At 38.8% G+C, this 22,141-nt stretch overlaps 1 protein-coding gene across 3 annotated transcripts in view; it reads right to left on the bottom strand.

Moving 5' to 3' along the window:
* Window positions 1-22,141, bottom strand: part of LOC136883512 (uncharacterized) — a 67,094-nt gene that overhangs the window by 27,118 nt on the left and 17,835 nt on the right. For all 3 annotated transcript variants that reach the window (XR_011018838.1, XM_068229701.1, XM_068229702.1), the window contains one exon: window positions 20,096-20,231. Coding sequence is in view for 2 of the 3 variants with exons in the window: in XM_068229701.1 (XP_068085802.1) it covers window positions 20,096-20,231 (136 nt within the window). In the remaining variant the exon portion in view is untranslated. The remainder of the gene's footprint in view (window positions 1-20,095; window positions 20,232-22,141) is intronic.

Below are 22,141 nucleotides of genomic sequence, written 5' to 3'. Positions count from 1 at the left end.
ATTCAAAACACCAATTTTCACATTTGTAAACATTTAAAATTTTAGGATGTAGATACACTCATTTTAAAAATTCACTCCCCTTTTCACCCCCAATTATTTGGATTTTGCAAAAACGAAAAATACCTGTTTCTTTATTATTTTAAAGCAGATCCCAAATACCAATTTTAAGGTTTGTAATATCTTCAGGTTCTGAAATATAATTAGCCTCATTAAAGGCATTCAACACATTTTCACCCTTTTCCACCCTTCCTATTGGGATTTTCCGAAAACAAAAATATACGTGTTTCTTTATATTTAAAGGAGATTCTAAATACTAATTTTTTACATCTAAAAACTTTAAAAGTTTTGTGATATAGATACACTCATTTTAAAAATTCACCCCCTCTCACCCCCCCCCCCAATTAATTGGATTTTCCAAAAGCAAAAAATACGTGTTTCTTTATTTTTAAAACAGATCCAAAACACCAATTTTCAGGTCTGTAATATCTTCAGTTTCTGAGATATAAGTATCCTCATTAAATGCATTCAACCCATTTTTCACCCCTTTCCACCTTTCCTATTGGGATTTTCCGAAAACAAAAAAATACGTATTTCTTTATTTTTAATGAAGATTCTAAATACCAATTTTTACAGCTGTACACTTTCAAAGTTTTGAGATATAGCTACTCTGATTTTAAAAATTCACCCCCCTTTTCACACTCCCATTAATTGGATTTTCCAAAAACAAAAAAATACGTGTTTCTTTATTTTTAAAAGAGATCAAAAGTACCAATTTTCAGGTCTGTAATACCTTCAGTTTCTGAGATATAATTACCGGTATCCTGATTTAAGGCATTCAACCCCTTTTTCACCCCTCCTATTGGGATTTTCTGAAACCAAGAAATACGTATTTCCTTATTTTTAAAGAAGATTCTAAATACCAATTTTTACATTTGTAAACTTTTAAAGTTTTGAGATATAGATTCACTCATTTTCAAATTTCACCCCCCTTTTCACCCCCTTAGCGACGGAATATCCAAAAATCCTCTCTTAGCGACCACCTACATCTTAATATGAATGTATCCCCAAAATTTCATTTAATTTTGTCCAGTAGTTTTGGCTCGGCGATGATGAATCAGTCAGTCAGTCAGTCAGTCAGGACAAGCTATTTTATATATATAGATTATGTTTGTCAATCCTTGAAATCCCCTTATTGTTGAGGGACAACAAACTTCTAGTATGGTATTTTGAGCTGAGTTCTAGAAGATTCTTCAAGTGCTGGTATTTTAAGGGCTTCTTCAATAATCCATATTGGAAACAAATGAACATCTCAACACTTTCCCATCAACATCATTGTGTTCACACTTGTTTCAGCTGAGCTGAGTTCTAGAAGATGTCTCTAGTGCTGATATTTTAATGTTTCACCTGGTCTTCTGTGAGGTGTAGTCTTCTAATTGGAGGAAAGCTGAGAGCTTGGACAGGACATGTGATTGTGTTAAGTGTTTTTAAAGTCTTTACTTGTCTTGAATTTCATGCTTGCTTCATATATATATATATATTTGAGACATATTTACTTAATTATGTCTTGCCATTACTGTGATTTTGACTGATGATGGTCTCTAGTAAGACCAAAACTAGTTTCAACAAATATATGTAATTTTTTAAAGCTTACAACAAACAGTATTGAATAGGTGGAAACCTTTAGTTTTTGTTTTACACTATGTAACATCTTCAGTTTTAGAGATATATGTGTTGTTTGAGTCATCAGTCCATACACTGGTTTGATGCAGCTCTCCATGCGACCCTACCCTGTGCTGACCTTTTCATTTCTAAGTAACTACTGCATCCTACATCTGCTCTAATCTGCTTGTCACATTCAAACCTAGGTCTACCCCTGCTGTTCTTACCACCTACACATCCTCCAAAAACCAACTGCACAAGTCCTGGGTGTCTTAAGATGTGTCCTATCATTCTATCTCCTCTTCTCGTCAAATTTAGCCAAATCAATCTCCTCTCACCAATTCGATTCAGTATCTCTTCATTTGTGATTCGATCTATCCATCTCACCTTCAGTATTCTTCTGTAACATCACATTTCACAAAAGCTTCTATTCTCTTTTTTTCTGAGCTAGTTATCGTCCATGTTTCACTTCCATACAATGCCACGCTCCACACAAAAGTCTTCAAAAACATCTTTCTAATTCCTATATCAATGTTTGAAGTGAGCAAATTTATTTTCTTAAGAAAGCTCTTCCTTGCTTGTGCTACTCTGCATTTTGTGTCCTCCTTACTTCTGCCATCGTTAGTTATTTTACTACCCAAGTAACAATATTCATCTACTTCCTTTAAGACTTCATTTCCTAATTTAATATTTCCTGTATCCCCTGCCTTCGTTCGACTGCACTTCATTACTTTTGTTTTGGATTTATTTATTTTAATCTTGTAGTCCTTACCCAAGACTTCGTCCATACCATTCAGCAGCTTCTCGAGATCTTCTGCAGTCTGAGATAAAATAACAATATCATCGGCAAATCTCAAGGTTTTGATTTCCTCTCCTTGGATTGTGATTCCCTTTCCAAATTCCTCTTTGATTTCCTTCACAGCCTGTTCTATGTAAACACTGAAGAGGAGGGGGAACAAACTGCAGCCTTGCCTCACCCCTTTCTGGACTGCTGATTCTTTTTCAAGGCCCTCGATTCATATCACTGCAGCCTGATTTTTATACAAATTGTAGATAATTCTTCGTTCTCGGTATCTGATCCCAATCACCTTTAGAATCGTAAATAGCTTGGTCCAATCAACATTATCTAACGCCTTTTCTAGATCTACGAATGCCATGTAAGTGGGCTTGTCCTTCTTGATTCGATCCTCTAGATCAGATGTAAAGTCAGGATTGCTTCATGTGTTCCTACATTTCTTCTGAAGCCAAACTGATCTACTCTCAACTCAGCTTCAGCTTGTTTTTCCATTCTTCTGTAAATAATACGTGTTAAAATTTGGCGGGCATGAGATACTAAACTAATGGTGCAGTAGTTTTCACACCTGTCAGCACCAGTTTTCTTGGGAATAGGTATAACAATATTCTGCCAAAAATCGGATGGGACTTCTCCTGTCTCATATATCTTACACATTAAATGGAATAACCTTGCCAAGCTGGTTTCTCCTAAGGCAGTCAGTAATTCAGAGGGAATGTCATCAATTCCAGGTGCCTTGTTCCTATTTAGGTCGGTCACAGCTCTGTCATACTCTGACCTCAAAATTGGGTCTCCCATTTCATCAGCATCAACAGCCTCTTCGTGTTCCAGAACCAAATTATCTGCACCTTTACCTTGATACAACTGTTGGATACGTTCTTGCCATCTTTCTGCTTTGTCTTCTTTCCCTAGAAGTGGCTTTCCATCTGAGCTCTTAATATTTATACACCTAGACTTGTTTTCTCCAAAGGTTTCCTTGATTTTCCTGTATGCAGCATCTACCTTTCCCAGGACCATACAACCTTAAATATCCTTGTACTTCTCCTTCAGCCATTCTTCCTTAGCTACATTGCACTTTCTATCCACTTGATTCTTTAACCCCTCAGCGCCGACCTCTATACGTTGTATAGACCCTCTTTTCTTCCGTAGCCGCCGACCTCTATACGTGGTATAGACCCATGCATGGTTTCGCATTTACGGCTATAGCGCGAAGAGTTTTGGAGTTATGGATTTGCAAATTGTTTTGTTTCCAAGATGAAATGTTGGGGTTTATCAGTGTTGTAAAATAAGAATGAAGATCGTTAAAATGTAGTTGTTTTTGTAAGGGTAAATATTTGTCAAGTAAGTCTGAGCACTAGTAATCTCTGCTTTTTTAAAGCCTGTTTGCTTCATTCTTTCCCACGTAATAAAATAAACAAATGATGATCTGAGAAGTTTGTCTTTTCGTGCGATGTTCTTTGCTCTATTTGTACATTGGTAGTGCGGTTTATTTATCATATTGTCTTTATTTCTCAGCTTGTAATATTTTCGTAACTCTCCACGAGCGCTCTGTGTAGACATCAGTTAGTGCTGCTTTCTGTCATACGATACGAGAACCAGTTGTTTATGGTATATATCTCGCCTGAAAGACGATGTCTCGACCTTTTATCGGATATATGTATCGAGTTGGTTTGTTTCGTCATGAATGTTATTCCCCTCATTCAGATTCGTCCTGCTGCTTTCGGCCTCGCTGCAGCTTCATGAGTCCGCGTGACGCGCCACGCTCAGCCGTGGTTTGACTGACAGGAATGTGCTTGAAATATTGTATAATTTAGATGAGAGTTTAGTCGGAAGTAGTAGTGACAGTATTAGTAGCAGTGATAATGAAATAAATGATGCGGCTGTGGCGGATGCAGTGGTAAATGACGAGTGACGATGAGAAGGAACCAGTACTTGGAAATTTCGTGTAGAAGACTATTGATAATTATACAGGTCAAAGGGACGTTTTCAACAGTAAATTAGGATTCCTAAATTCTCTAATAACGTCCAGACAAGTCACAGGGACAAACATTGAGCAGTTATCTTATCGGGTTCAGCTGGAGGAAGGTTTGTTTACAAAATATACTCGCTCGGGCCGGGAAACGAAATATTCAAGGCCGGCGTGCATCAGATAATACAGTTCCAAGGTTGCAGGCAGGAAAGACATTTTATCATGAAATTATCACACAAGTGTAAGAAATACAAACCTCAGAGACATTGTATCGTGTGTTCAAAACCCGGAGAAAAGACGACGTCGGTGTACTGCTGCCAGGAGTGTGACGTAGGTCTCTGTCTCGAAGAGTGCTTCGAACTCTATCACATGAAACTAAATTACTAAGATAATGTGAAGTAATTATATCATTATCTGCATGTACATAGTTCTATCATAAGTAATTCAAAATTTCGTGAATATCAGGCTACTCTTATACTTGTAGTAACGCTTAAAGTGAATCAATGTATTTCAGTCGCACGTAGTTGAAATCTCATCCGGCCGCGGGGTAGGAAGTTCCTAAAATTGTTGCGACGCTGAGGGGTTAATCACCTTTATTCTTTTCTGCCCTCTTCATTTCTAGCATTCTTGTATTTTCATCGTTTATCAATCAGGTCTAGTATCTCCCGAGTTATCCACGATTTTTAGTTGATCTTTTCTTCCTTCCTAACATCTCTTCAGCATCCCTACCGACTTCATTTTTTCATGACCACTCTTTCTCTATTGTGTTTCCTTCAACCTTTTCATTTAGTCCTTGTGCCACATGTTCCTTGAAACAGTCCCTCACACTTTTTTCTTTCAACTTGTATAGATTCCATCTTTTTGCATTCTTTCCTTTCTTCACTTTCTTCAACTTCAGATGGCATTTCATGACCAACAAGTTGTGGTCGGAGTCCAAGTTGCTCCTGGGAAAGTTTTGTAATCCAACACCTAATGAAGTCTAATTGATACCTTCCAGTGTCTCCAGGTCTCGTCCACGTATACAGCCGTCGTTTGTGGTGTTTGAACCAAGTATTGGCAAGGACTAAATTATGATCAGTGCAGAATTCAACCAGCCGACTTCCTCTTTCGTTCCTTTGTCCCAATCCGAATTCTCCTACTGTATTACCTTCTCTTCCTTGGCCTACCACTACATTCCAGTCTCCCATCACAATTAGATTCTCGTCACCTTTTACATATTGTATTAAATCTTCTATCTCTTCATATATTCTTTCGATTTCCTCATCATCCGCTGAACTAGTAGGCATATAGACCTGCACTATTATGGTGGGCATTGGTTTGGTGTCTATCTTGACGATAATATTTCTTTCACTATGCTAGTCGTAGTAGCTTACCCGCTGCCCTATTTTCTTATTCATTATTAAACCAACCCCTGCATTTCCCGTTTGATTTCGTGTTGATAATTCGGTAGTTGCCTGACTAAAAATCCTGTTCTTCCTGCCAACGTACTTCACTTATACCAACTACATCTAACTTTAGTTTATCTACCTCCCTTTTCAGATTCTCTAACCTACCACAACGATTCAAACTTCTAACATTCCACACTCCGACTCGCAGAATGTCAGTGTCCATCTTCCTGATGATTGCCCCCCTCTCGTGTAGTCCCCACCCAGAGATCCGAACCATTCGTTAGTCTGGTCTCTCAACAGATACCCATCCGATATGATTGCACCTGCGGCTCGGCTATCTGCGTCATTGGGACATGCAAGCCTCCCCACTGCGGCAAGGTCACGTGGTTCATACAGGAGGAAGATACAGTAGAACCTCGATAATTCGAAATCGGTTAATTCAAAATCCCACGTAATTCGAAGAAGCTCTCGTTCCCGAAGACATGAGATACAGTTTTGCATGTTATTTAAATTGTTTAATTCGAAATGCAGATAATTCGTAATTCGAAGTACAATGTCGGCCCCATTACCGAAATTCAGACTTTTAATTCGAAACTGCCTTTACATTTTAAAACAATAGTATGTTACAGAGTAACTTCAACTCAAAATTTATCCGCGTCATAATAGAACGCGTTTTCCGGAACGTGCAGGGGTAGCTTTCCGCACTTACACTCACTTCGGTGGGTCTACAGTGCGCTTCATGATTGCCAAGTTGAATGAAATCGGAATTCTTTTGTATTCAACCTTTTCAGGAACGCCGTAATATCACGCAACAGGCAGTGTGCGGGAAAACAGAATGCGCGAACGCTGGCGATGCCGACAGTTGACGAAAAAGCGTGGCTCATATAATAAATTCGTAGGCACCGAACAATACTGGCATTGCCGATGAAACTGCATTGCTTTATTTTAATGCGAGCCCAAACGGTCTTATGGTTTTGAAGGAGAAAGTGCCAGCCGCAGAATCGTACAAGGGTCGGGGATGGGGATCATTGAAGTGCGTTGCAATTGCAATGCACATGGAAGCGAGAAACTTTATCCCCTATAAGCTACGTTTTAAGGGCGTCGGACACTTTCCATCCCAGTACAAAGCATCTAAAATTGCAAACAGTACAGATATCCAAAAAATAATGCATTTGCACATGGGAACCAGAGTAATTTATCCTCGTCTTTGAATTGTGTGATTTTTTTCTTTCGTTACGTGAGGTTATGTTCGTCAGTGATTTATCCAAGTGCATTATTTGAACATTGTAAATGCACCTTGTTGGATACATTTCGGAAATAGATTTTCTATGGCATTTGAAATGTTTAAACTGTGAATCGAGGTGATTGCATGTATTAATGGGTCTTAGAATACTTTGTGACGCAGCAAGTGTTTACATTTCTGAAGTACGAGAAAAGTGCCATGGCGGGAAATCGTACAAGGATAGAGTCATAGGAAAGTTTGATTTTAAGGGCATCGGGTACTTTCTGTGTAAATACAAGGCATCTAAAATGCATACAGTATAGTACTCCAATGAATAAAGCACTTGCACATGGGAGCCAGCATAGATTTCTCCTCGTCTTTGAATCGTGCTTTTTTTTTTTTTTTCTTTCTTTCTTTCTTTCTTTCGTTGCGTGAGGTTATATTTGCCGGTGAGATATCCAAGTGCATTATTTGAATACTGTAAATGCACCTTTTTGGATACATTTTGGAAATCGTTCTTTTTTCATGGCATTTGAAGGGTATAAACTGTGAATCAAGGTTAACTGCATGCAGTAACGGGCCTTAGAATATTTCGTAACGCGGCAAGGGTTGGTACTTCTGAATTGCGAATTGGCGGTTAATTCGAAATCACGTAATTCGAAGTCCGATTTTTGAGTCCCAACGACTTCGAATTAACGAGGTTTTACTGTATATGTATCCTCATAAAAGGAATTCAACTCCTTTTTCACCCCCACCCCCAAACTTGATTTTCCTCTAAAAATGCTTGTTTCTTTATTTTTAAAGGAGGTTCCAAATACCAACTTTCATAACATATTTAATTTTTTTAGATAACTTATGAGTATCCTCATACAAATGATTAAACTAATTTTTCAATTATTTCACTACCCTTTAAGTGGATTTTCCAAAAACAAAAGAATACATGTTTATTTTTAAAAGAGATTCCAAATACCAATTTTCACGTCTGCAACATCTTTAGTTTTTGAGATATTAGTACCCTCATACAAAGAATTCAACTAATTTTTCAATTCCTTCACCCCCTTTAAGTAGATTTTTTCCGTAAACACAAAAATATGTATTTCAACCCCGTTTTCAATCCCTTTTACCCCCACTCCCTTAAGTGTTTTTTTTCCAAAACAAAAAATACTTGTTTCTCTATTTTTAAAAGAGATTGAAAATACAGTACCAATTTTCACGTCTGTAACATGTTAAGTTTTGAGATATTTTAAAAACTCACCCCATTTTTCAGTTCCCTTTAAGTGGATTTTCCAGAAACAAATTATCTATGTCACTTTACTTTTACAGGAGATACCAAATACCAGTTTACACATCTGTAACATGTTACGTTTTTGAGATATACAGGATCTTTATTTATGCTTGGCAGGGACTTTCTCGCTCGACCTTGGCTGCTACCGGCCGCTGGCGCGCGCGTTTTCCGGCACTTCTGCAGTTGTTGAGAGCTGAGCTCCGAGATAGTAGTGTGTTCAATGAAGCTACTGCATGCTGTATGTCGTCTTGTATAGCGTATTACTGTGATTGCGTATAGTGCTGTAATGTATGGGAAATATTCGTTACGTGAACGTGTATATCTGCACAATACTTGCATTAAGTGCAGAAAATCGTGTGCTAGAACAAGACAAAAGTTTTGAGCAAAATTTCCAGGGAGACCCATTCCTATCAATCGGACAATAAAACAACTGGCCAAGAGATTCAAACATACAGGTTCAGTAAACAATAAAAATAGACGTAAAGGTCGTTACCTCCTTACTGAAGCGTGTTTGGTACGAGGATCATAAGTAAAAATCTGTGGCCTCCTAATAGCCCAGATTTTACGACATGTGATTTTTATTTGTGGGGAATGTTAAAAAATGTAGTTTATGGGAACAACCCTCACACACTAGATGAACTTAAAGACAATATAAGAGCTGCAATAAGCGGGCGAGTTGGCTCTGCGCGTAGAGGCGCGCGGCTGTGAGCTTGCATCCGGGAGATAGTAGGTTCGAATCCCACTATCGGCAGCCCTGAAGATGGTTTTCCGTGGTTTCCCATTTTAACACCAGACAATTGCTGGGGCTGTACCTTAATTAAGGCCATGGCAGCTTCCTTCCAACTCCTAGGCCTTTCCTATCCCATCATCGCCATAAGACCTATCTGTGTCGGTGCGACGTAAAGCCCCTAGCAAAAAAAAAAAGCTGCAATTGCATACATCAGTGCTGAAGAACTTTGGTAGTGTACCCGAAAACTTAATTAGGAGATGCGATTATGTTTGGCAGCGCATGGGGAACATTTTCAGCATAAACTGTAAAAATGGTGAGTGAAATGCGTGAGAATGCATGTTTTGAACATAAACTGTAAACATGGTGAATAAAATGCAATGTAATGATTTTGAGCACTGTATTCTGCCGTACATACGCACGTGCGGTAGCCGGCAACTGAACAGTCACTGGCGGCCAAGGTCGAGCGAGAAAGTCCTTGCCAACCATAAATAAAGACCCTGTACTATAAAAATAGTATTTTTAAAAATTCACCCTTTTGTCATTCCTGCTCACTACCCATTAATTGGATTTTCCAAAAACAAAAACAAAATATGTGTTTCTTTACTATTAAGGGAGATTCGAAATACCAATTTTCATGTCTGTAACATCAGTCTAGCTCGAGCAGCTGAGGAGCGAGGTTGTGTGGTGTAGTGCGTGCCTTGAACATGGTCGGTATTGAGCAGTACCGGGCCGCGATTGGGAGATGGCAGGCGAAGGAGACCAAGAATGGACGGGTGCTTAGAAAAGAAGGAGTAATAATGAGTGAAGCGGTACTGGTAGTGACGGTGATAGCGGTGTTGCTGGTTATTGGGGGGGTGGAATTAAACCCAGGCCCAAATACCAGCGGAAAATTTAGCATAGAGGACTTGGCAGCACTCAAGGTGGTAGTGAGTGAGGTAATTCAGGAAAAGTGTCAATGGGATAAGGTGCAGGAAATAAAGGACATGATGGAGGAGCAGAGAAAGGAATTAGGGAACATGAAGAAATGGCTTGAAACGAAGACAGAAGAATCGAGCAGGAGAGTGGACAATAATGAGAAGGAAATCGAGTTATTGAGAGGGGAAGTGAAACATTTGAAAGAAGAGGTGATGAAGATGAAGAAAGAAGCGGAGGGGTACAGGCAGCCATATTTATATATGGAGTTGAGGAAGGTGGGAGGGAGGGCAAGGTTGACCTGATATCCAAGGTGGTAGAAGTCATACAAGACAGAATGAAGATAAACTTCAGTGAAGTAGACATTGATGATGTAGAGAGAGTTGGAAAAACCAGAGGTCGGAGGCCTATTAGGGTAACATTTTTTCTCAACCTTAATGGCAGATATTGTGTTATGTAACAGTAATAATTTACAGGGACAGAAAGTAGGGGTGAAAAGAGACTTAGGAAGGGAAGGAAGTGAAAATATGAAGATCTTGAACAGGCACTTATGGAGAGCGAGGAATCAGGGGCTAAAGGCCCGAATAAGAGGTCAGAGGTTGGTGGTGACAAACGGACGATGGGTGAGGGAGCACTCAGTGGCGAAACTAAAGGAGATGGACGAATGCACTATTTCCGAGGGAGGAGAGATGACAAGGCAAGATGGAAGGAAGAAAGAAGTAACAAAGAGGAGGGGAGACGTGGAAGAAGAGGACCTCAGCGCAGAAGAGAACGGACAGTGCAGTGTGGATTCAGAAGACCAAAATAGTGATGGGGTGAGTGGGGGTGAGCAGCAAGAATCGGTGAGAGCAGAGTGCAGTGGTGTAGTGAGCAAGAAAGGACACGAGGAGACTGATCGACAGGAAGGTAAAAAAAAATTATGCATAAAGGAAGAAGTAGGAGCTTAAAAGACATCTGGGGAAAAGTACGTAAAGGGATGGAAGATACAGAGGACATGGAACGGAATAGGTTGGTTAAAAAAGGAGGAATGGAGATAAGGGATGAGAGGTCGATAACTACAAGAAGTAAGAATACAGGGGGGAGACTTAGAAGGGAGGGAGGGAAAGTTATAACTATATTGGAAAATAGGATGTGTGAATATTGAGGGACTAAGGAACAAATTAGGAAATAAGAAAGTTCGGGAAGTAATAGAAAGTTTCGATGTTGTGGCACTCTTAGAGACGTGGCTGGAAACAGGGAGGGAGATTTCATGGAAGGGGTTTGTGATAAAATATAAATATAGAAGAAAAGAGAAGAATAAGGGACGAGCACCAGGAGGGATGATAGTTCTAATTAGGGAAGAAATTAGGGAAATGGTAGAAGATATAGAGACCGATATGAAAGAAACCATATGGTTGAGATTGAATATGGGAGGGGTTGAGGGAAGGAGGAAGAAAATAAATCTAGCTTTTGTTTACTGCCATCCTAGTAATTCAGCATATGCAAATAAATATTTTTTTTTAAGAGTTATTGGTAGATATTGGTAGGATAAGAGGAATGTTTCCAGGGGAAGAGGATATGTTGTTATTCGGGGATAGGAACGCGAGAATAGGGGAACAGAGCCCAGTATGTAGTAGGGAGGATGGAATGTGTATGTTGAAAAGTAGAAGGAGTGAGGACAAAATTATAAACAGTTATGGAGAGAAGCTCCTAGAGATGTGTGCTGTGGGAAATTTGTATATTCTGAATGGGTGGATAGAGGGTGACAGGATGGGGAAATTGACATATGTTACTGAGAAAGGTGGTAGTGTGATAGATATGGTTTTAAGTTCGGAAGGGGTGATTGAGGATATTGTAAGAATGGAAATAAGAGATTGGATTGAATCACACCATTTCCCGGTGAGGGTTATGCTGAAAAGGGGGGAAGAGAAGTGTACAAGGAAGGAGGATGAGACGAATGATAAACAAGGGGGTGGTTATAATAAGTATAAATGGTCAGAAAAGGTGGGCCGGGATTGGAATAGGGTAGTAAAAGAGGAGTTACAACTTCTGAAATATGGGTCGGAAGGGGCATTAGAAGAGAGTAATACTGATAAAGCCTTGGAATTGCTGCTACATCCAATAAAGATAATAGCGCAGAAGGCGAAAGCTAGAAAGAGAAATAAGAAAGAGGGAGAAGAATGGTTTAATAGGGAGTGTGAAAGAATGCGGAGGAAGGTGATGGACGCGTTAGGAGAATATAGAAGGAAAGGTGGGGGCCAAGAAAGGGAGATTTTCTGTGAATTGAGGAAGGAGTATAAAAAGAAAATTTGTGAGACAAAAAGGTGTGGTTAGAGGAACAAATTGAAGCCATAAATAATGACTGCAAGACAAATAATTTTGAGAGAGTATGGAACAAGATTAATAAAATTATTAAGGGTGGGAGGAATATAGAGAAAACGAGTATTGAGGAAGTGCAATGGGTCAGACACTTTGATGAATTACTAGGGGAAAAGGGGGAAGAAGGATGGAGAGGGATGGGGAAAGAGGTAATTTGGAGGAATAGGAGAGTGGCAATTTATGATCTGGATAAAGAAATCACAAGGGAGGAAATCCTGAGAGTGATAAGCAGAGTCAGAGCGAAGTCGGCCGGGGGATGTAATGGTATAAATAACAAGTTTTGGAAGGAAATTAGCAAAAATGAGATAATGATAGGGGGCATAATTAAACTATTCAATAAGATATTTGAGGGAGGTAAGTACCGAAGGAATGGGAAACAGGAATTATATGCCCTATATACAAGGGGAAGGGTAGTAGGAACAGTGTGAACAGTTATAGAGGTATATCTCTGTTGGATTCCTTGAGTAAAATATACACTGAGTGTTAGCGAACAGAATAAGCGAGTGGGCGGAAGAAAATGAAATTTTGTCAGATTACCGAGGGGGATTTAGGAAAAAGAAAAGAACAGTGGATAATATAATGATAGTGAAGACTATTCTAGAAAAGTATAAGAATATGGCTAGAAGTACGGTTTATGTAGCAGCAATAGATTTTGAGAAAGCTTTTGACAAGGTGAATAGAGAGGCCCTATTAGAGAAATTAGGCAGGATAGGGATTTCGGAAAAGATGTTGAGGGCAGTGGAAGGAATATATAGGGTTGTCAGGTTTTGTGTAAAATTGGGAGAAGAGAGACTGAGTGGACCCTTAGAGTCCAAGGTGGGTTTAAAACAAGGGTGCAAGTTATCGCCAATACTGTTTATTTTATTTATCAACAATATTTTAAGAGGGGTTTGGGGCAGAAAATTGGGCTATGCCGGTAATTAATGGTTTAGAGGTACCAGGACTGATATTTGCGGATGATGTGTTATTGATGACGCTAACTTCAGGGGGTATGAATAGGTCGTTAAATTCAGTGACGCTATTTGCGAGGAAATGGGGATTGAGAATTAATGGAAATAAGTCTAAAATATTAGTAGTCCAGGTAGACAAAAGAAGAAAGACAGAAGGTAAATGGGTAATTCAGGGAGAAAGATTGGAACAGGTAAGGAAGTTGGAATACCTAGGAGTTATTTTTAATGATAAAGGAACGAGGAATGACCAGATCAAAAGGGTGAAATACAGAGGATTGGCAGCCCTAGCCTCAGTCAGAAATCTGATAGCCAAATACCCGGGTATCAGTTCACTGAGGCTAGTGTTAAGGTCGGTAATTTTTGGGAGGGTATTGTACGGCGCAGAAGTTTGGGGGCTGGATGAGAAAAGAGAGGAACTAAGAAGGATTGTTAGTAGTTTTGCTAAGTTAGCAATGGGCTTACCGAGGTGCACAGCAAATGCAGGGGCGGAATTAATGTGTGGGGAGGATTTGGAATCAGAGGGTGTGAAGAGAATAGTTAGATACTGGATGAATTTAAAAAGACAGGAAGGTGGGAGGGTATTACAGGCAGCGTATGAACAGCAATGTAGGAGCATGTATAGGGGTGGATGGCTAGAAAAAATAAAGGGATATTTGGAGAGGATAGGATTAGGACACCTGTGGGGGGAAGTCTGGTCGAAGACAGAAGTGAGAGGGATGAAGATACTTGAAAGGAGAATTAGAGATATCCATAGGCAGAAATTATTGGGGGAAAGCAGACTGAGAAACTCGCTGAATGTTTTGACGAAAATAGGGGAGTTAGCAGGGTTGAATATTAGATACGTTGATAGGTCAAAACGGTATGGGATGATGTGGTGGCTGTTAGGATTGCAAAGGAATACAGGGTGGCTGCAGGGGGGGGATAAGACAAGGTGTATACTTTGTGGAGCTCTGAATGATGAATTTCATTTGCTAAGAGACTGTGAGGAAACGAGGGAGATAAGACATGGATTATTGAGTGCCGAGCTTCGGAAAATTTTGGGGAGAAAGGATGAGAAAGCAATCTTGAGATGGATTATTAAACAGTGGGAAAAAGGGGGTGAATTAAACAGGTATTTATGTGCGGCAAAAAAGGACTGCGAGAGTAAAATGAAGGAGGGTGAGTTAGAGGGTGGACAAGGGGGTAGGGGGGTGGAATAGTTATGTATATAAGGGAAGGGGATAGTATGATAGTGTGGTATGAGATTGAGAGGTGGTATATGAAGCGATGTGTTGGTATTGAATGGTAGTTGTAATAGCTTTTGTGTTTGGTATGATGTGTTATGATTAAGTTATGATGTGTCACATTGCTGAAATGAGGTGTTGGAGAAGTGGTGGTATAAAATGGTCGCAGTTATTGAGGACTATGGTTGAAATGTGGTGAGAAGTGGTGTTATTTTGTAAATCTTAAATTTTGTAAATTTTGATTTGGTGGTATATTGTGGAAGGTATATGAGGTGGATCTGAAATGGAAATTGTGGGTAAGAGGTGGTATCTGAATCCAGGAGTTTGTATGTAGATGGTTCATTTATTGCTGAATGATTTTAGATTTGGGAAGTGGTATTATTGTATTTGTGTTTGGTATTAGTAAGTTGATGTAATCGGATCATTGATTACTGAATTCGGGAGATTGAGAGGTGGTATATGAGGTAATGTGTTGGTATTAAATGGTAGTGTAATAATGAATGTTTGGAGTTGTAAAGGTGATTTTATTATCTATTGAAACGAAATGTGGTGTGGGAAAAGTGTTGGTATATGAGTGTTTGGTTTTTGTAGGCGAAGATGGTTTGGTATTGAGATGGTTTTATTTATTGCTGACATTTTTGGAGTTGGAGAGGTGATTGTATTAAGTGGTGTCATTTTGTAAATTTTGGTTTGGTGGCGTGTGTTGTATTATTTTTCTATACCTTTTCGGTACAGTAGGTGGAGTTTGTAAGAGTAAATGCGGGTTGGTAAATGTAGTGTATGGTGGATTGGAATGCAACTGCGGAATGTTGGTTGTTATGGTTTGGACAGAGAGTAAGCTAGAGAACAATGAAGATGACGTATGTGCTGAAAGCACAAGGACATAATGAGAGATGGTTGCGATAGCAAATGTAATGCTGAGCATGGCTTGGGTTTTAAATGAGATCAAGCATGAGTAAATAAGGATAAGTTGCAACATGAGTTGTATTAATGTGTTGAAAGAAAAGTGGTACTTAAGGTAAGTGTGGAGGGAGACCAGTGTTGAGATTTGATTGTATGATTTTTCTTTTCCCTTTCTGTGTAGGGTAGTATGGGACCAGCAATGAGGAATTGGGTCAAGAAAAGCGGTATTTTATATTTTTATATTAAATTATGTGATAAGGCTAATGGTTCCTCGAGGGAATCAACCGTAGGCCAGTTAGTTTGTAGGGCTTTATTACTTTTATTAGTTAAGTTATTATGATTATTTTATTTATTGTTGTGAACGTGGTGGCTTAGGTTGGATTATTTTATTGTGAACATGTATTTGGGGCTGAACGCCTGTTATGTTCATGAATAAATACTTATACTTATGTCTGTAACATCTTCAGTTTTCGAGATATAAATATCCTCAATAAAAGGTATTCAACCCCCTTTTCACCTTATTTCACACCCCTTATTGGGATTTTCTGAAAACAAAAAAAAATGTGTTTATTTGTAAAGAAAATTCCAAATACGAATTTTTATGTCTGTAAACTTTTAAGTTTTTGGGATATAGGTATACTCACTTAAATAATTCACTCCCCTTTTCACCCCCTTAGTAATGGAATATCCAAAATCCTCCCTAAATGAGCATCCACACTAATATAAATGTATCTCCAAAATATCATTTCTTTATGCCCAGTAGTTTTGGTTCGGCGATGATGAATCAGTCAGTCAGGACATGTTATTTTATATATACCCTTTATACTAGCAAATGTATACTCATTTAAACAATTCACTCCCCTTTTCACCCCCTTAGCAATGGAATATCCAAAAATCCTCCCTAAGTAAGCACCTATACTAATATAAATGTATCCCCAAAACATCATTTCTTTATGCCCAATAGTTTTGGCTCGGCGATGATGAATCAGTCAGTCAGTACATGTTATTTTATATATACCCTTTATACTAGCAAATGTACCCTGCTTTGCTACGGTATTCTACACTGTATAAGGATACTGAAGAAAATTACTATTCGCAGAGTGAAGAGATTTTTTAAATTGCATGTCTCTTAGCGTTATCCAAGAAACAGCATGGGGAAGACCCCATACGTTGTTTCCAATGTGAAGTGCGATTTGTGGAGTTCTGATGACATCGGCAGGCTGACTTGCCGACTGCCATTCACAATCGAGTTAGGAAACGAAAGCTAAAACATGCAGATGGTCGTTATTACACCTGAAACGGATAACTGTACGATAATTTTGCCAAAATAGTCAATGTACAGACACACGGTTGTTACGATTTTCATTATATTGCTAAGTATCATAAAAAAAATACTTCAACACCTATTTCACGTCTTTTCAAGCTCCCTTAAGTGGATTTTCCGAAAACAAAAATACGCGTTTCTTTATTTTAACTAGCAAATGTACCCATGCTTCGCTACAGTATTCTACATTGTCTACGGATTTTTCCATAAATTACTGCAAAGGCAGTGAGTAAGACTATATTAAATTGCACTTACAAACGAACTTCACCATCAGACGCCTTGTTCAATGTTCTGCATGGTTGGTCCTATGACATCTTCTCGTATCTCCTATATTTATGGTTTAGATTCAGTTAGGCATTGAATGGGGGTGAAATTTGGTACAGTTTTCACATACTAATATATTTTTTTGTTTCTCATGTGACCCTGGAATCATACAATTTTGCGAACATATGGCCACTGTTCATGTCAATGTGCTTGCCCAATGTCATGTTTGCATCTTTCCTATAAGTGTGCCAAACAATAACATACACGTGTAAAAAGTACAAAATTAACTTGAACTCGAGAAATGCAGTACTATTTAACGAATAAGGGATAGAGATACGACAAAATGTCTTAGGCCCAAAGTTGTAGATCTCTCCAAATTGAAACGCGATCTTTTGTGATACGACTTATGGTTTAGCCACCAAGTATTACGAAAGGAAGGTCAGCACCTTCGTTAAAATTACATCCATATTCCGAAATTTTCCGGGGCCAAAAGTTATACATTTGCATAGCCTGGAAGTTGTATTTCCTCAAAGAAAAGATTGTCTAGGTTTCGGGATTAGCACTTGCATACATACAGAGTAATTAAGGAAGAAAGTAATATAGTTGAGAAACTTGAAATTAAACAAAAATAGGATTATAATTGAGGACAGCGGGATGAGTACAAATATGTAAATTCCAAGTGAATGTATTGGAAAATCGAATGCCCCTCAATAAATTATGCTGGTGTGAGTTATGGATATAAGAAAGTGGTAACAGATGAGAATTTTAGGCGCAGGGTTTCTTAGGTAAACAGATAAGAAGATGACTAATGGTGTTATTACTTGAGCTATTCGAGGACAGTTATAACCTCCAACGATATTCCGCAGAAAGGAACCACGAATTTAAAGGCATGATGAGGAAAATGGCAATATGTTACTTCCCTGCTGGCATGCAGTCAGAGACGCTGCCATGGTAACCTGTAGGTTCGTTGTCGGTCTGTTGATCACTCAATGCAGAGCATCGTACCCACAGAAAATGGCAAATTTCTCCGTCATTTGAAGAGTAAGGTAAAATATGAACATAACGAAAGTTGTTTATAATGAAGATGCGTTTCACATACGGTCCACAGAGTTTACAGAAAAAAATAGTATAAGAGAAAATGGAGGAAAACTGTTCTGGTTTTCCTATAAAACCCCCGTCTATTCAAAGATTTTAGAATGATATGCATATCGAAACCTTCCTTGGGATGAGTAAACTCTAAATATGAAGTTTGGTTGAGATCTATCCAGCCGTTTCGCCGTGATGGTGGAACAAACAGACACGAAAAATAAAAACCACCGATTCGGTCTTGAGTTGACCTAAAACAGATAAATAATTGAAAAATTGGCAAAACAAACAAAATTAGAGACAGTGGACCCCCTACAACTTTATTTATATAGATGAAGATTCAAAATACAAATTTTCACATCTGTAATATCTTCATTTTTTGAGATATAAGTATCGTCATAAAAGGTATTCAACCCCTTTTTCACACACCCCTCCCCCAAAGGGAATTTTCAGAAAACGGAAAAATACGTGTTTATTTATTTTTAAAATAGATTCCAAATACCAATTTTTATGTCTGTAAACTGTTAAGTTATGAGATATAGATGTACTCATTTAAACAGTTCACCCCCCTAGCGAAGGAATATCCAAAAATCCTCCCTTAGTGAGCACCTACACTGTAATATAAATGTATACCCAAAATTCCATTTCTTTATGTCGCGTAATTTTGGCTGGGCGTTGATTACAGCCAGTCAGAATTAGCCTTTTATATACAGAGATAGATTTTATGGAAAAGGGATTTTATAGGAAAGGGATGAAAAGGGCCAGTCCAAGCATTTAAATGCCATACTGAGAAGCTGGTATTGAATGTGTTAAATATGTAGCGTCTAAAGGAATTAAAGAAAATGGCAAAGGAGAAACAGAGGGCAAGGTGCAGGCAAGACTCCACACAAGGAAAGCCAAGTGTCAAGAGTTCAACCTATGATCAGCAAGACTAAGGCAGTGGTGATGGCAGTAACAGAGATGGCCAACCAGCACGCATCAAACTAGTAGACCACAAGTTGCAGAGTGTGGACAGTTTCCCCTACCTAAGTAGTATAGTCTCTACAGACAACTTAACCACAATGGAGATCATCAACAGGGTGCAAAAGAATTCCTTCTCCTACCAATAAGTGCGGACCCTTCTTAGGGATGGTAAGATTCCAAAAAAAAAGAAGAAAAACGACACTAGTGTCTCAAAATGACCATAACAAAAGTAACAAATGGAAATTCTTTTGCCCATGTCCATTTGACCACATAACACGATCATTTGATAGTAACGTGTAAACATATGATACTACACCCATATTCTGCCCGGCAGATGGCATACCTGTCTTCGTACAACCATGAAAGCGATGGCGTCAGTGCCCCGATCAGCCAGTGTATTCGTCCAACTTATACGTTCACTGCCTAAACATTCAACTATGGCACAGAGAAGACGCGGACCACTCCCTGTGGTGGAGGTTCATGCTGGGCAGTCACAAGCTTAAGTGTCCACATAGCAGCCGTTTCTCGGATGCGGAGTCCAAAAACGTGCACAGAAGACCAGGGACAGGACCATTATTTGGCCATAATGGCGAGATAGTAGAATCATAGGACTGCACCGCACTGGGATCTGACCTCACAGCAGCCACTACAACAGTTGCATCAAGGCAAACAGTTCACAGAAGGGTTAGTCAGAGAAGCCTTTACTGTCAGTAACTAGCTGAATCTGACATGTGTGCAGAGAAAATGACGTCTAGTTTGGAGGCAATATCATGTCACAGATATACTGGCAAGATTTGACAACCATCGGGTATTGCCATGTCATTGTTGGGCCTGTATTTCTGCCAGAGGTATTCACACGCCCTGTTGAGAAGAAGTAACCGGTGTTCTGGCGTATGCGACAGTGGATACATCGTGCAGCAATACAAACGATGGTGGTTTATGACCGTTCTTTCATCAACAACAAATAATGTTACAATGTTTATATTTGACTATACCTGATACTATTTTGTGATAAAAAGAATCACTAAGCACTCAAAGTAAAATCAGAAGTTAAATTCAAGGATACATATTTTTGTTGTTCTCACTTCTCGCTGTCCATGAAACTCTGTGAGCACTCCTCGGGTACGAATAGTATCTCCCCATGTGATATTGTTAAGATCGGTGTAGAATTCATTTACAGGTCTCATGAGGTATTTCAGTGCCTGAAACAACATTAGATGATAATCATCACAATAAAGGTTTAATTATAAAGAGATTTGGTTACTTTTGGCAAAATAAAAAAAAATTAATTTAGTATTCTATTTCAAATACAGTAGACTTTCAGCTAATTAGGATCCAATGATAACTGGGTTACAGGTCAAAGTTCATCTCAGCGGCATGCCAAATGAACAAGTCCAACAATTCAAATACCTGGGATTACTGTCAGGGATAAGGAAATGGCATCAAGTGTGGAAACACATAACAGGATTATACAAGGCAGCGGCGAGCACTTAGGTAGTGCTTGTGGAAGAACAACATAATCAGGCTTAAGATCTGTCTCTTTCATGCATTGATTTTACCAATCCTAATGTATGGTTTTGAGACATGGGTCCTTTTAAAATGAGACTTTCAGAAACTGGAAGTTTTCCAGATTCTCAGCATTACTCTCCATGACCACATACTACGATATTACAAAATGAAATCATCCAGAAATAACGTGAATACCTGCCACCTATTGAAGCAGTTATGTAGATGAGGACACTTTGGGGGTTTGAACACGTCTGCCATATGAATGAGAAGAGGGTATCATACAAATTCTCGACAGCAGCAAGAAGCCGTGTTTGTATCTAAAGTTGCATGTGCAGTAAAATCAATGCAGCTAATTATTTCAGTTTTTCTGACTAGGCCGCAGTCTCTCAAGTCTTGTGGCAACCATCCTCACAAGGCTTAGTCAACCTCTTTCCTTTTTTACTGTTTGCTTTATGTTGCACCGACACAGATAGGTCTTATGGTGACGATGGGATAGGAAAGGCCAAGGGATGGGAAGGAAACAGCCATGAAAATACAACCCCAGCATTTGCCTGGTTTGAAAATGGGAAACCACAAAAAACCATCTTCAGGGCTGCCGACAGTGGGGTTCAAACCCACTATCTCCTGGATGCAACCTCTTTCTGAACCAAAACAACTAGAGTTTCAAGAATACAATAACAGTATATCATCACCATAAGACATATCTGTGTCTGTGCAACGTAAAGCAAATTAAAAAAAATTAATATTCAACACAATTGTACCTATTGTTGGATAGTTAATTACAGTAAAATCTCTGTTACCTGGAACAAAACGGGGAAAGGCGGTTTCAGATAATGAAAATTTTGGATAATACTTACAATATAAATTTGGAGTTAAGGAACTTTTTTTAATGTTTTATATTAAAGTAAAAGAAGGCAATACATATACAATGCTAACAAAGCATTTTAATAAACCCAAACTACTGTAGATGTTTAGAACAAATCATGTTCCATAGGGCATATATTTATTCTGTACATATTGCAATATATTTTTGAAAAAAATCTTCTACTTTCTTTTCACATCGTTCTCTAGCCGCTATGTCACAGTTCCGTTTCATTAGCAGAATGTCGGAAGGCTTTGATTCATCCCCTCATAAACTGAGTTGGCAACAGAGAAGGTAAAGAGGCAGTCAAGGTTGGAGTCTACGCATTCCGTTACTCAACCCCTCTGTCAAAACACAGTGAACAATGGAACTAATGACAGGGACAAAAAACAAACTATTCGCAATAGGGAAGGAAAGGAGGTACTCAGGGTCAGAATCCAAACATTTCGTTACTCATCCCCTTTGTCATAACTTAACATAGCAAACAATGGAACTAATGAAAGGGGAAAAACAAAATGAGTTGACAGCAGAGAAGGGAAGGAGGCACTCAATGCTCCTTTAATTTGTTTTACCTAAAATATTTATTTTCAGTTAAACGGTATTTCGGTTAAAAGTGTTCCGGATGACAGAGGTTCTACTGTAGTTATATCGGTTGTGTAATTTTTTAATGACAGTAGTTTTTAAGTATTCCATGTAACTTAACCCACAGACTTACAAAGGTCAACCATAGTGATCCTGGGA

The sequence above is a fragment of the Anabrus simplex genome, chromosome 11, assembly GCF_040414725.1.
Source record: "Anabrus simplex isolate iqAnaSimp1 chromosome 11, ASM4041472v1, whole genome shotgun sequence".
Lineage (NCBI taxonomy): Eukaryota > Metazoa > Arthropoda > Insecta > Orthoptera > Tettigoniidae > Anabrus > Anabrus simplex.
The sequence above is the reverse complement of the archived record's forward strand: the minus strand, read 5'-3'. Positions and strand labels throughout refer to the sequence as shown.